This window comes from Falco punctatus, assembly GCF_963210335.1.
Source record: "Falco punctatus genome assembly, chromosome: 4".
Classification (NCBI taxonomy): domain Eukaryota; kingdom Metazoa; phylum Chordata; class Aves; order Falconiformes; family Falconidae; genus Falco; species Falco punctatus.
Genome location: NC_137583.1, coordinates 69,061,659 through 69,076,695, shown reverse-complemented (window position 1 = coordinate 69,076,695; position 15,037 = coordinate 69,061,659). Strand labels below are relative to the sequence as shown.

At 42.0% G+C, this 15,037-nt stretch overlaps 1 protein-coding gene across 1 annotated transcript in view; it reads left to right on the top strand.

The window, feature by feature from the left end:
- The window catches only part of GAD2 (glutamate decarboxylase 2), a 41,475-nt gene extending 26,770 nt beyond the window's left edge, over positions 1–14,705 (top strand). The window contains exons 10-16 of the mRNA XM_080386024.1: positions 642–758; positions 1,849–1,913; positions 5,814–5,892; positions 7,591–7,740; positions 9,507–9,614; positions 11,382–11,471; positions 12,121–14,705. Of these exons, the coding sequence (XP_080242150.1) occupies positions 642–758; positions 1,849–1,913; positions 5,814–5,892; positions 7,591–7,740; positions 9,507–9,614; positions 11,382–11,471; positions 12,121–12,294 (783 nt within the window). The 3' untranslated portion in view covers positions 12,295–14,705. The remainder of the gene's footprint in view (positions 1–641; positions 759–1,848; positions 1,914–5,813; positions 5,893–7,590; positions 7,741–9,506; positions 9,615–11,381; positions 11,472–12,120) is intronic.
- The last annotated feature ends 332 nt before the right edge of the window (positions 14,706–15,037 follow it).

The window sequence follows — 15,037 nt, the reverse complement described above, 5'->3', positions numbered from 1 at the left end:
AAAGCTGTGTGATGGACAGTGAGTGCTCCTCTGTGAGGCACGGCGTTTAGCGGAGGGAATCCAAGAGATGGCCCCTGGCCTCCGTGGAGGTGGCTGTCTTGCTTCAGAAGAGCTGTCTCCCTGCCCTGCACAAGGGATGGGGCTGGAGGTGAGCCCCACACCTCCCCTGTGTGCTACCCCCAGGAGACACTCCTAGACAAGATGCTCCCACTGACGGGACTGGGCCACCACACGTTCAGGCACCTGTTGGCATGACGACAGTGCAGCGCAGGGCGCAGTCCATCAGAGATGCTTTTTGCACTGTGGTGCCTGGGTGAGGTTTGGTTTACGTGGCGTCACGAAGAGCAGACCTTTTTGTTTCAGGCAGGTGGCGTGGAGCAGAATTGTTTTGAGTCCTTGCCTGTGTCATACATCCTAATAAATGGAGGACGCTGGTTTGGAAGTTTGCTGCCACCTTAAGGTAGAACTTGTAATATCACCAGCATCTAAACTGGGAGAAAACCAGTGTAATGTAGCAGGGGTGTCCTCTAGGAGACACTTCTAGGCTCACTGTGGAGGCAGCACAAGAGAAGTTGGGGCTGCTGCAGACTGAGGGGCTGCAGCCATCTGACCTTGCCAAATACCTCTGGGCTTTCTTGCAGGGATTTGTTCCTTTTCTGGTGAGTGCCACAGCTGGGACAACAGTGTACGGGGCGTTTGATCCTCTCATAGCCATTGCAGACATCTGCAAGAAATACAAAATCTGGATGCACGTAGATGTAAGTATCATCTTATGCGGGGGGCTGTTCACTTTGAACAGCGTCATCTTACATAAACCCCATTGTATTTGGCTCCTGTAATTAATTTTAACATCCAAGCGCTGACTTCCCACTCCTCTGAAAGCTCGGGTCAGGGGGACGCTTCAGGAGCTGTGACGCTGTGGTACTTTGGCAGCTGGGACGCTGTAGGTGACCTGGTTTGAGTGCTTTTGGCCTTCAGCGTTCTCTCTTAATGCTGTTAGTACAAGAAATACATAAGAACCATACTGAGCACTGGCCTAGCTTCTGCAGCAGCTGCAAAATAAATACGTACAGAAAAGGCTATGTTTGTCTGGAGTAAAGTGCCGCAAATTGCTGAACAGGTTAATGCGAACGATTGAGAAATTTATCAGATTGGCTACTTAGCCTTATCTGGGCTTTTGCCAATAAATCTTCCTGAAGGATCATCTTTCAGCCCTAGAGTGGCTTTTGTGTCATTTTTGCAAATCCTTTCTCCAAAAAGGCTTGGTAATTGAATTTCCGTAGAGCTGGGTATCTTGCTTTTGGATTACTGCGTCAGCCAAAATCAGTCCAATTCAAAGGAAGAATTAGTATTTACCTTAAACTACTTCTCAGTCACATGAAATGCCTGCTTGTCCCACATCTCTGTCAGCGAAAGCAAACAAGTAGGGGGCAAGCAGTAGTCGTCTGAAATGTGATGAAAACTCTACCAGAGTAGCTGAGATCCCAGTCTGGTTTATCATCACTTAGTCCCTAAAAAAGAAAAGGCAGCTTACCCAGGAGCAGCTCTGCAAGTCATTAATTCCAGCAGGGGGTAGCCCCGTGTGTCAGTGTCACAGGGGGTGGCGAGGGGGGGATTAGCAGACCATAAGGGTGGGCGCTCAGGCTGTGGGCTGTAAACTGCTGCCTCCAAGCTACTGGAAGAAAATTGTTAGCACAGCTAATGCCTCAGGCCCCATCTGCCTGGTCATTTTGGAACGTGCCACATCAGCAAGAAAAAATGAAGGGGCCCCAAACTGATGTGAACGCACAGATGTCATCACAGAGAAAAGCAGAGTTCTCATTAAGATAATGTGTGTTGCTTTTCTAGGGAGCGTGGGGTGGCGGGCTCCTGATGTCAAGAAAACACAAATGGAAGTTAAATGGCGTTGAAAGGTATGATTTATTAATGTTAATTGAACACATTTATTAAATGTATTTTAACACACTTGTGATCACCGTAGCGATGTCTGTAAATAAAATAAAAATCAATGTTGTCTCCAAGATACAGCAAGAAGAAATTATGCAAACTGTCCTTGTTGAAGTAGCATTGCTAAGTGCCTTTGTTCAGTGCTACAGTAGCGTGGCACTTTTTTTTGTAGTACAAACAGCAGGCATTTCTTGTTTGTTTTTCCATTCCAGCGTACATTCGCAGATCCAGAGTGTTTTCTGCAGCATTCTCTGATTTAGCGTCCAGCGTGAATTAGCAGTTGCATTTCTCTAAGAAATGAATCTTGGAGGTTTTGTGTGCTGAAGTCTTAAGTATAAAAGGTGGATGCACCTGCAGTTTGTACAGGTGTCCTGGCAGTCACTGACCACTGCTCTGTCACTTCTGGAGAGAATACCCCCCTCCAGGCTGTGCTAATGACATCTTCTTAGTAAATCTGTGCCTGCATGTATACACAGTTGTAGTCAGAAGCTCACCGATATTACAGATACATACAGAAGAAAGTAAGGGATGCCAATCCTGTTCAGAGTCTGGAAGGACTGAGCTTAAACTTAAAACCAGCTGCTTATTCAGAAACTTTTAGTTAAGTTGTGTAACTCCTTGCCATAGGATTTTAAGATTTACCTGCAGTCAAGGAAAGACAAAAACTGTTTGGGACTCTGTGAACCACAAACGAGTGGGAGCTCAGGGAGTATTTAGAGGAAATTTTGTATATGTTTGCCCTGTTTTGTATTCTTCCCAGGCACCTTATTTAGGCCACTTGCTAGATACGGTATACTGCATCACTCTCACATTTGTGTATTTTCTGAAGCTCATGCTGTTTGAGAGTAAATCATTACTCCTTTCCACCTTTTTTATCTCTAAATCAAATTGCTGTTCCTTGCCAATTAAAATTACAAACAACTTCCTCATCCTGTTCCTGAAGATTAGGAGAATACCTTGATGATTCAGTTTCTTTCTCATACATATCTCATCCAAAATTTGGAAAGCAGCCAACAGTTCTGTGAATTTGATTTAGTTAAATTAAGACTGCCTCCAGCACTCCACACTTATATAGTGTGCGTGAAAAGGACATACATCCAAATATCCAGCAAGTTAGAAAAATCTACCCAATTGCCTATGAGGACAGAGTATGAAAAATGGAGTTTGCCTCTCACACTGCTCTCCAGGTTCTGCTGGAATGAGACATTCGGGTTGAATCTATATTGGAGAATTTTCCAAAGAACACACTTTAGATCCAGAACTCCACTGGATTTTATCTAGTGCTTTGATAAGAACCATCTCCATACGTTTGGCAGTGAATTAATGAAATTTGTCATTTCCAGTGCTGTTCCTCTGCTTCATGGGCAGAGTGGCTCGTTTCAGTTTGTCCAGATTTTAAATGTGAGTGCCTTTAGAGCAGACCTACCAGACCTAACTTTTATGGACGTTCCTGTTTCATGGTAGATATTCGAGTACAACCCAGTCATTACAGGTCTGGATAGAAGCGAACTGGAGCTGATACTCATATTTGATAGGGAGGAAAGGTACAAGGAGGGAGCATTAAATGGTGCAATCACTCAGTGCTCTAAGTACTTGCATCCTTCTGGTGACAGGCAGTCCAGCAAAAATAGCCTGTCAAAGGTAGGAGGAGTTGCAGGGCCATCCTTACCGTGCCCTCCAGTCCCCACGTGGCACGTTTCAAGCTGCTCCAAGGCATCAGAAGAAAGCATGTCCCCTGGTGTCTGGAACAGATAGGTCTGGCCACCATCAGGAGTTCCAGGCTCTCTGGTGCCCCTCACCCAGAGGCTGGGGCAAGGGGTGATGGCTATGTGAGAAAAGCGTGTTTGCAACTGAATGAGCTCTGCCATACAGGGTCTGGGCATCCTTCCCAGGGCTGCAGCTGGGCTGTGAATGCACCTCAGTCTGTTTTTAATGATGGCTGAGGACCAAATTCTGCCAGTCTTGAACCTCTCTTGTCATCCATTTGAAACCTCCAAAGGGAAAATTTTCCTTTGTTTTTTTCTTTGTGACCCACAGCCAGAAAATGATATAGGTGCTTGGTGCTCAGTTATTTGGGCAAACATGTTTTAAAAAAACATCTGTGGATCCGTGTAGCTTTTTTACTTTACTGTTTGTCTCAGTCAGCAGCTTCTTCAAGCACATACTGATGACTGAAGCCCAGAATAACTGATAACAAATGAAAAATGGTAAATTTTTATTTTACATAATTATTTTTTTTCTCTGTGCAGTTGGGATGTAATTGGGGGAATAAGTAACCTTAGGATAAATTAAATGTTTCAGGCAGATAATTAAAATCTGGCTTTTGTCACTAAAATAATCCTTTTGCTTGAGAAAACACATACCACTACTACTACTACTAGGAGTCTTTTGAAGAATTTCTCTCTGGTTCTGCACAGGCACAGATAAAAATTAAGAGGTATCATATCAAAGGAAATTCATAGACCTGAATGCATGTTCAGAATCATTAGCTTTAGTGTTGTAATCAGATGACTGACTCTGAGCTGGTTAAAAGCTGCCAAATACTCAAAAAGCCAAGCCAAGTGGCCAGATGTTGCCTGTGGAAGACTGTTCCCTACAGATTTTGCATCAGGCACTTGCGCAGGCCCATTTAAATAGCAAAGAAGAAAGCACAGAAGTGCTGCTCGATGTCCATGTGAGTTTTGGATTTGCTTGCTTTGAAGGAGTGGAAGCAATTTTGGCAGGAAATTATGAGGATATGCATAAACCTATAGTGCTATTTCCAGTTCCTGCAAAGGAAAATACTGCCAGATTCTAACACGCTTACCTATGTTCACATCAATGTTACCTGCAAGTGTGTCCCGAGTCCCTTGAATTTTTACATGGCCCAGTTGACTGATTTATCCCAATTTATACCATCAGAACTCAAATCATTGCACTACATGAAATCCTGTGCACAATGCATCCTTGACAGCCTGCCAAATAGAATGCAAATGTATACATCTATCAGCTAATCATCATACTTAATAATAGTAATTAAAAAATAGCCAGTCGAGCATAACACAACATTAAAAAAATAAACAACTGGACAATCTTCCATTCAGCCCTTGCCACAGTCCTAAATGCCCCTTCTCTAGGCTGTGCTGTGACAGCACCCTGTTTGTTCACAAGATCTAGAGTGACAGCTGTTTTCGCAATGAATGTGTCCTGAAGGGAGGCAGGATTAGACTCTTCTGAAAGGGTGGATCAGTTCTGTGTTTATTACTGTGGTAATTTTGGACCCAGTCCTCCCGTTGTGTGAATTACCATAGCCAAGCTACAATTAAGGAGCCATGAAAATTTACCATCAGCAGAGCAATGAGAAAAATTACTTTGGGCCAGGTTTTCCAAGTTAGACAGAGACTTCAAGGCACCCAGAAGTATTTAAAGGAATTTTTACAAATGCCTATGTGAGCTGCTTACTAAAATCTTGCTGAAAGTGGAATCAATAGGAGGGATTCTGCTAGTCTGCCAGCTTTCTATGTGTGTCTTTAATCAGCTGTGTGACTTCAGAAAGTCAAGTGAGTGTTTTTAGGAAGTTTGCCCTATGCTTATAAAGTATAGGTGACTCCCCAGAAAGTTTATTCTCGATTAAGTTGAGTAGATAAAGCAGTTATCCTGTAGTTAATTGCCAGGATTGTAATCCAAAAACCAATGAGAGTGGATTAGGTCCCTTATGAAGGCATTCCTTTCCTGGTATCAGCCATTATTATTTTAGTTTTGCTTGCTCAGAAAAGAGAAAGTTGTGCCTTGCTACATGTTCATTATTATTCTGATTATTTCTAAGTGTCTCCATGGTTTCACCACCGTAGTACAATGTCTGAGTTTCATGTGGTTTGCTGTTCCAGGGCCAATTCAGTAACGTGGAACCCTCACAAGATGATGGGCGTCCCGCTGCAGTGTTCAGCCCTGCTAGTAAGAGAAGAGGTATGTCCCATACACTTGCTTCTCTGATCTTTTCTGACATTTTGCTTCTGAAAATCCTGGATATTTTCTTCCTTACTGTGTCATAGCTAATATTTGCTGATGTGACGGAAGACGATAAAAGAAACTGAGAAATATACCTCTAGTTACATGCTTAAGCTGTGACTGCAAAAGAAATTGAAGCAGTTGTCTAGCAGAAATGATAGATAAGTCAATGGCAGTACAGCGTTTTGTGGCTTTCCATTCAAAATGTCCGTAGTTAATTTGTGGGTGCATAGCTGTGTAACCCCACTAGTTGCTGTGTAGCATAAAATGTAACTAGGAAAAACTCTAATTGTCTTGGGATGAATGGTATAGTACACATGCAGTAGAATGTTTGATCCAGAATCTAGGCATCATTATGCTTTCTAGACTTTTATGACAGATATTTCTACATAGCTTTGATCCATATATCCACTTTGGGGCACATGGGAGTAAAAATGGAACACTAAGTTTGCTTGGAATAAAAAGTAGACATTTCATTTAGTACAAGAATTTGAATTACCCTTCAAGCCTATAATTTTCATATAACCATCAGTTACTGGGACAGCTGCTATACAACCACCACTTACTAGAGCAGCTATCAAAAACCTGGTTGCTGTTTTGCTAACAGCTGTACAACAGATTGTATACAAAGTGATTGCACTTAGGAGGAGAGAATCTGGCTTTTATTTGCCCTCTGGGTCAGTTCCCTGAGACAAATCCTGCCTGGCTGAAGTCAGTACCATCCTTGACCTCTAGTGAGAACAGATGGCTCAGATTAGGAGAAAGCAGAGTTTTTTTTCTGTCTCATTTTACTATCTCAGTTTTGAGTTTACACATCGAGATTAGATTTGATGATAAGCAGCCATGTTTTGATTCTTCTTGGACTGGAAATTGCAGTTTTAGGCAACAGTCCTAAACTTGGTTGAGGACTTAACTAGAGCCAGAGCATGACTCTCTGCATTTCGCTTAAAAAGCTAAAAAGGAAACCTCATGCTTTCGTGAGCCAGGTTTCTTCACCTTGTTGGCTTCTGGCTCTCCCACAAAGCTGCCTCTCAGAACGGTGTCTTGCAGCCCAGAAATAGCTCTAGCTGGCTGTTTAAAGGCCATATGCTCTTCTGTCTGTTCAAAGCTTTCTATACCCCTACCACTTAAGCATCCAATCTGCAGCTGAGGGTTTGCAGAAAAGAATGGTGTCTACAAAGAAAGAAAACAAAGAAAATGAGGATTTTAGAAACCAAAGCGATTAGAAAAGTGGTTTGATATTATTTAGATAGTCACCAAATTGGCTTGGTCTGACAACCAGAAAAGATGCCTTCCAAGGAAAGGGAGCAAAGGAACTAGAACAAAGAAGAAAAAGAGAGATCCAAAAATGAACTTACCCATAATGATGCTAGGAAGCACAATGTCCAGCTGTTTTTTTAAAAAATGCCTTGGCTCTGAGAGTGGGTTACACATTGCTGGATCAGATACCAAGGTGTCCTAGGCACTGAATGGGATATGAAAAACTTGGTCCACTGAGCAGCTAGGTCTGGTTTTGTCCTTTTTTGTTGATCTTTTTGCACTTGGACACATATTCCATGAATTTGGGTGTTCATAATTTCTCACGTAAAGCAACCCTCAAAACAGTAGTCAGTCACATCTGTGCCAACATCACTTTTTTGTCTTTGTTTCTGTAAGGGATTGATGCAGAGTTGCAATCAAATGCATGCTTCCTACCTCTTTCAACAAGACAAACACTATGACCTGTCTTACGACACAGGAGACAAGGCTTTGCAATGTGGGCGGCATGTTGATGTTTTCAAGCTATGGCTGATGTGGAGAGCAAAGGTAGGAGTGCCTGTAATATATTTGTTAGCATTAAAATAATGCACACCAGATACAGTTGTGGGTTTTTTTCTGTAATCATCATTCTAGAAAAAATCTGACCGGCATTTCCCATATATAACATGAAAGAAAGAACATTATTATTTTCTGGGTTTTTTATACTTTTAACAATATAGCTTCAAAGCAGCACACATGATTTTGAAACTTGAACTCCATGGCTTTGCATAGCATTTGCTTTCTGTAACTGTAGGAGTCTAACAGCATAAATCATATACCTTGGAATGTTGTTATGAAGATTTCTGGAAATAAGAAGTTTTAATGACATTCAGAAATTAAACATGACAAATCAAGACTGGAATACTTAGTTTCATTGCACGCAGTAGATATAAAGTCATCTTTTGAAGGAGCAGAGGAAGACTCATCAAAATCTGTTCTCTGGGAAATCTGAAAACACCAGCGTTAATGATTAATTCATCTGTATTTGTAGAATGTTGCTAAATAAGTTCTTCCATGTATTTATCCAATTAATTATGTCAAGCTGCCTCAGGTTTGTTCAGAGGAGATGACATCACTCTTTCAACTTCCAGAAAGCCTTGAGGATCCTCATGTGCTTCATTAGAACTCTGAAAACAATTCTGAGGCAGGCATCATGTAGCTGGAGGTGTGGGAGTCTGCGAAGGAGGATGCAGGTTTCTGTGGTTGCAGGAGCTGTTGTGCTAACCGAGGTCTCCAGTGTGGCAGGCAGTTTCAGCCACACGTCTCTCTTTCACCCCAAGCCTTTCTCCTTGGGCTGTGCTAGCTCTAGCCTGTTCTGAAATCTCTATACACAGAGGGATAATGACATGGGCTTTTAAGTCAGTTCTGCGTTGCCAGAACAGATTTAGCAGGGACGTGCACTCAGAGTCATTTCTTCTTCTAAACCCCATTTTTTCAATATGCGTGGTACTGCTTTTTCTCTTCTCACACCCTGCTTGTAATATTAGCGTTACAAAATAGGATGTGTGTTTCTTAAACAGTTTATCTGTTCCAGCTGTTTATTCCTCTTCCTCCTTAGTGAAGCTGGATCCTTTGTTTGTGGCATCACAGTTGGTGATTGCAGGAGCAATTATGATGTCACAGAGAGAAGATTACGACTTCTGCCAGAGAAGAAAAAGCAGGATTTGCTGCAGCTCTTAAAAACACAGCTTCTGAGCTTATATGGTGTCTGTTAGAAAAGAAGAGAGAAAAACACTGCAGAGGCAGGACAGCATCTAAACAAAATGTTCATTTTCACAGGCTGGACTCTAAAAGCCTATCAGTCCATTCTGTGTTAACTAAAAAAGAAACATTATTCTTGGCAAAGCCCCCAGCACATCACCCCTAGAAGATTAAAATCCCCTATTCTGAAAATAGCAGGAGACTCCTCATGTCTTGAGGTCAAGACCTTCTAGAGACCTGTTTCTGTCCCCGTCCAGGCTGTCCAAAACTGTGCTCAGCCTCTTTGCAAAATGTACCGAGGGCACCCTTCCTTGGAGGTTTGCAGTATTTTGCCGAGAGCCAGGCGAGTTCCCAGTGCTTATTTTGTAGAGATGGCTGTAGCGTAGTCACTGGGAAGAGCTGGAAACAAATGAGCTCTGCTTAGCAAAGTGGCCTTCATCTTGTAGAATCCCACAGAGGCTTCTGAAAAGTGACTTGTGCTGATGCTTTGGCAAGTGCCACATAGTCCTGTCACCCTTTCAGTTCACAGAACAGATAGTCACATAACTTCTTGTCTCCCTCTCTCTGTACAGGGAACCACAGGATTTGAAGCACAAATTGATAAGTGCTTGGAACTTGCAGAATACCTGTACAATAAAATAAAGAACAGAGAAGGGTATGAAATGGTGTTTGATGGAAAGGTATGTATTGCAACTTCTTTTTCCAAGTTGGACAATAGCACTTGCTTTAGTCACCTGTTGGGATGCTACCAACAGGTCAAACCAAACAGCACATGACAGAAAGCCATGTCCCTTGTAACAAAACCTGTTGTTTTGCCAGTAACTCTTTTTTTTTCCTTATGGGATCCAGGCACAAGGGAGATGAGGCAGTTGTTTTATGAGTGCATGAGTGTACAGTTTGCTCAGTTTCTGAAACTAAACACTGGCATCTTGGGCTAACATTATGCACACACAATTAGAACCAGCTCTTAAGTAATAACAAGTTGCAGTTTCCTAATAGCAGGATCTGTTACGAGTGGGTGTTACAGTGCCCCACACAGTTCTGAAGGGGTGGCTGTGCAAAGTGCTTTTATCAGTGTTCTCAGGTGGGCAGTCACAGGAGACCTGGAGAGACCTGGAGAGACCGTCTGCACTGCAGTCCCTGCTGCATTGGGGTGCAGCACAGTGGGGCAGGGGCTAGTGTTGCTCAGGATCCCAGCTGGCTCACGGGGCAGAGGCGACACCACTGTGTGTGTTGTGAATATCCCTAGGCATGTTGGTTCTGTTGGGGGGGAGGGAGTCCAGCTGAGATGGGACCCCTGGGTGCCACGTGCTGAGCTGGAGCATAGTGCCCAGGGCAAGGCAGTGCAGCCTGGGTTGTGTGGCTGTACCTCTGAACTGCGCTGGACTGTCCAGTGTCTGGGCATCTCTCTGTGGGCAGCCCTCTCCAGCTGGGGTGGCTGGGGACAGGCCTGGTAGAGACCTCTGTTACAAAGTTAACTGGTATTTTGCCTGAAAAAAAGAAGAAAAGAAAAAAAAAAGATGTAATTTTAGCTTTGTTCCTCCTCCTTGTGATGGCTTTTGCTCTCTGTACTTGCCCTGGGAGGTTTTGTCTCAGAATGTTGCTCTCCGGTAGTGATCACTTCGTGCGTGCCTAAGGTGAAACATCACTACGTTTCTTCAAACAGAGATCACAGGCTCATACTCACAGGCCACGATGTGATCTGTTTCCCCTACCTCACACATCATCACTGAATTTGGTCTGCTGGATCTGATGATGAGTAAAGGAACTGGCAGCAGTAGGAGTTGCTGTAACCCATACATTTAGCACGTAAATGCTAAGAGGAACATAGCAAGGCAGGCAACTGTTGGGAAACTGCAAAAGTACACAAAATGTCAACTAGTTCTTACTTTATGCCTTTCTACTTGGTGCTCCCATGTAAGTTAAACTAGCTAAGATGCTGTGGTGCATGCATATTAGTACAACAGCTAGGTGAATCGAACTGAGAAGAAATAATTTCATTGAATGTAAGAAAATCTTACACTGTCTCATGCACCACCTGTGACTCCTGTTTACAGAACCAGATTCTGTATTCCTCTGTCAGGTGATAAAAGTAAATGACACTGTCCTCACCTCTGAATGATCTGTAGTAGACTCACAGCCACACGATCCCTTCAGCCTCTGGAGGGGATGGCACCTACAAAATCTAGATGCCTCTCAGTGGGCCATAAATATATTTGCTTAGCTGGATGATGTGTTTCCACATCACATCCACCCCGGGAATAAATCGCCTAAAATTATTTTTTCTGCATTAATAATGATGATGATTCTCAGTGGACCACAATAATGAAAACCATTGACGGCTGTCACAACGTGATGTATGAGAGGGAGGGAAGGCATGAACGTAATTGCAGTTGAGATATTATGAGCACTTGTTACAGTGTAAACCATTATTTTTCTGTGTTTAGCCTCAGCACACAAATGTTTGCTTCTGGTATATACCTCCCAGCTTGCGCAGTATGGAAGACAATGAAGAAAGAATGAGCCGCCTTATGAAGGTAAGCAGCACCCTCCAGGGCATCATGCAGTGAACGGTGAAACCCTTGCAGGCAGGGCATCCACGAAATGACCTCCAAGGGCACAGGGCAAAGTCACCTCATGATATTCTGGCAAATGGCACTTCTGTGGTCATTGTACTAGAGGTTTGTCTGGCACCACATTTGCCTCATCCCTGTGGCACTTACCTGCCCTGCGTGTGTGTACTGAAGTTACGGTGAACCTGTGCAGGTGCTAAACCTAGCAAGTGCCACAGAAGCTCAGTAATCCCGTGGTACTCTAGCATATGAAAACAAGATGGAAAACGATTGAACAGTATGTTTTGAGCACTGCAAAAAACAGCTACTGTCCCTGTCAGCAACGCTGAGAAAGTAGGGGGGGAAAGTTCCCCCAGTGATTTTAAAAGCAGGACAAAGAAACAGGATAAACCCAGCGTCTCTTCAATAAGACATTTATTCCTTATCGGAGGTTAATGGTTTTATCAATATTGGATGTAATTTCAATTTAACTGCTTCTTGTAGCTGTTCATCTTTTTTTAAAAAAGAGAAAACATACTCTTGTGTTTGTGATAATAAGGATGATACTAATAATGAAAATAATGATGATGGTCAGCATCCTCCTCCTCCTCCTCCGCTTTTTGTTACGCTGCAGGTGGCACCAGTGATAAAAGCCAGGATGATGGAGTATGGCACAACCATGGTGAGCTATCAGCCCCTGGGAGACAAAGTAAACTTCTTCCGGATGGTAATCTCAAACCCCGCAGCAACTCACCAAGACATTGATTTCCTGATTGATGAAATAGAACGCCTGGGACAAGATTTATAATAATTGGGTGTGAAAGTTGGTTCCTGGACCTCTAAGTAGACAATTAAGTTGTCACAAACTGTGCGAATGTATTTGTAGTTTGTTCCAAAGTAAATCTATTTCTATATTGTGGCATTGGAGTAGAGTACAGTTTAAAATCAAGAAACATGGCTCCTTTAAAGTCCTTTCCTGAGTTTTAGAATACCTCCTTAATAATTAGCTGCACAAAAAGCTGCATTGAAACAAACAAGGAAGAACAGAAGATACCTAAAATTTTATCCCCAATTTTAACATAGAAATTACTTTAAATTAAAAGCAATTGGACTGAATTATGCCAAATTTGCCCAAAATTAGGACAAAATCAAATTGGGGGAAGTGGGAGGGGGTGGTGAGAAGCAGAGTATACAAGCTGTATGTTGAAAAGTGAAAGTATTTTGCCTTTTTCGTAGTATTAGAACAGAATTTCTAATTTACCTATAGCAACATTTCAAATGTATTTAAATAGGTATAGTTTTACAAAAGGAAATATATATATATTAAAAAATCCTATTTTGTAAACTATATATTTTTATTTTATATGGGTTATAAAACTGCAAGGACAGAAGCTGAAAATTAACTAGGGTTCTTTTTCTTTTGATGGAGGTGCCTCAAATATTTATTACTGCTTATTTTAAAATACAAGCCCACATACTACATTCCTTAGAGGTACCAATACCTCATTTCTCCATGTCATACGGATTGTACATCTCCAGGGTTGATTACTGAAAAACCTCAAGAGTACTGCAGCTCTTAAAACCACTTAAGATCAATTACAGTACAATAAGATGCTATTGTTCCTAATTATGTTTCCCACTTGGCCTAACTAAGCAGACGCACAATCAATATACAGTGCTAACCAAGACTGAAATAAGGTTGTATTTGGATGGTTTCTGTGTTCTGTGATAAAAAAGCCTATCCCCCAAAAAAGTCACATGTCTGAATAAATGCTTAGCCCATAACCAGTTCTGCTATGAGCAGTTCAAAACTACGTTGAAAACCAAGGTGGACTTGAAGTCTTACTACTAAAGAAATAGCGCAAAACCTCACTGCTAGAGTAAAGACCTTCTTACAGATGTACATGTCTGCAAGACAAGGCCTGAATTAATGTGACTGTAATCTGAGTGACAGGGATGGGGTCTAAGTAACAGACTACTTTGTCAAAGATTTCTCCCCGTGCTGGACTCTATCCTTGTCTGCAGCAGCTTTTGAAATTGCAGAAAAAATTGCGATAAGGCTACATCTGCCTAAAACAGCCCACACAGAGCCTCACAGCCTTTTTTAGAAACCATGGGCACAACTCCTGCAGAATTCATGTGCTGCATCATTCCTTAACATTAGAGGTGACTCTGGCATGGAAACTGAAATTTACCCTCTTTCCCCCCAACATCTGGAAGTGTTGGTAAGAGTTCTGCAGCTCAGGCCTGTCTACTTATAACCCTACTAAAGTTTTGGTTTTGACTTTGCCTAAATGGCCAGCTTTTGTTTGTAAAGCAATATTGTTCTGCTGTCTCTAAAATACTTGAAGAGGGGGAAAAAAAAAAGTGCAATGTGGTTTTAATTTCATCAAAAATAGCTAAATGGAGTATTGATTCAATGTAATGTCACAAGGACAAGAAGTAAGAGGAAATAATTGTGTCTGTAATTGTGTTGCCTTTATTATATTGATAGTACTGTTTTGTCACCTCAGATTGAGGCTGTGCACTTTAGATTTAAACTGTACAATGTTGCAAATCAACATGTGTTGCTGTATAAGCTTGTACAATATATTATTGATATGTCATTATTTGTGTGGTAGTAGTATTGACACTTGATATTGTTAAGAACTGCATTCACAGCGGCCCCTCTACTGTATCTTTGCTTGGTACCAACCTCTCCTCGTGAGCTTTTGGGCAGACCTCTCACCTCACGTCGGTGGACTCCCATTGCTACCTGTGATGCATAGTGTTGCAAGTCAAGCTACAGAGGAGATACCAATTCTGTTAGGAGGGCCTTCAATGTGACCTTGGCTAAACGTCTCAAAATCAGCAGAAATCACTGAAATACTGAGTAGAGCAGCAAATTATATTCTTTTTTTCTTGCTGGGAAAAAAAGCAAGCAGAGAGTTTAAAAAGTAAAAACAGTGCAGGGACAATGATGAAGGTGATCAGTAGCCTGGTTACATCTTGCATGTGCAATTCCGTTTTAAAGTGCTAAGTGCAAACAACATATTTATTAGCTGTATGTGCCAATCCAAGTTTTACATTTGGTGTTCCAGGAAAACCAGCATTTTTTTTTCCACGTTACTGTATTTATTGCAGCCAGAAAAGAGCGGCATAGCAATCTGTTCTTGTGTTTGACCAAAGTATCTTATCTGTGGTGTTGATCTAAATCCAAATAAAAAGTGTAAAACGTGACTCTGGGTCTTTTCATTAGCAGCACTGACGGGCACTCTGAGCATTTATCATGTGTGCCATTTCAGAGCAAGGCCCCAATAAAAAGAATGTTTAATTGTAACTTTCTGTGTCTTCTGGATTTTTTCCTGGTGAGATGCATTCTGTTAGCTATCGTAGCATTAAAAAAAACCACCTCTTCCATCACCAGGCCCTTTTTGAGGTGATACTCGGCACCAGCATAGAAATGTGAACCTGCCATCTGGTATTCCTTTACCTTATCTTTACAAGGTGGTGTTAGTCAGACAGGCTGAACAATTTTTTCTGTTTTGCTTTGTCTTTTTATTCCACAAGCG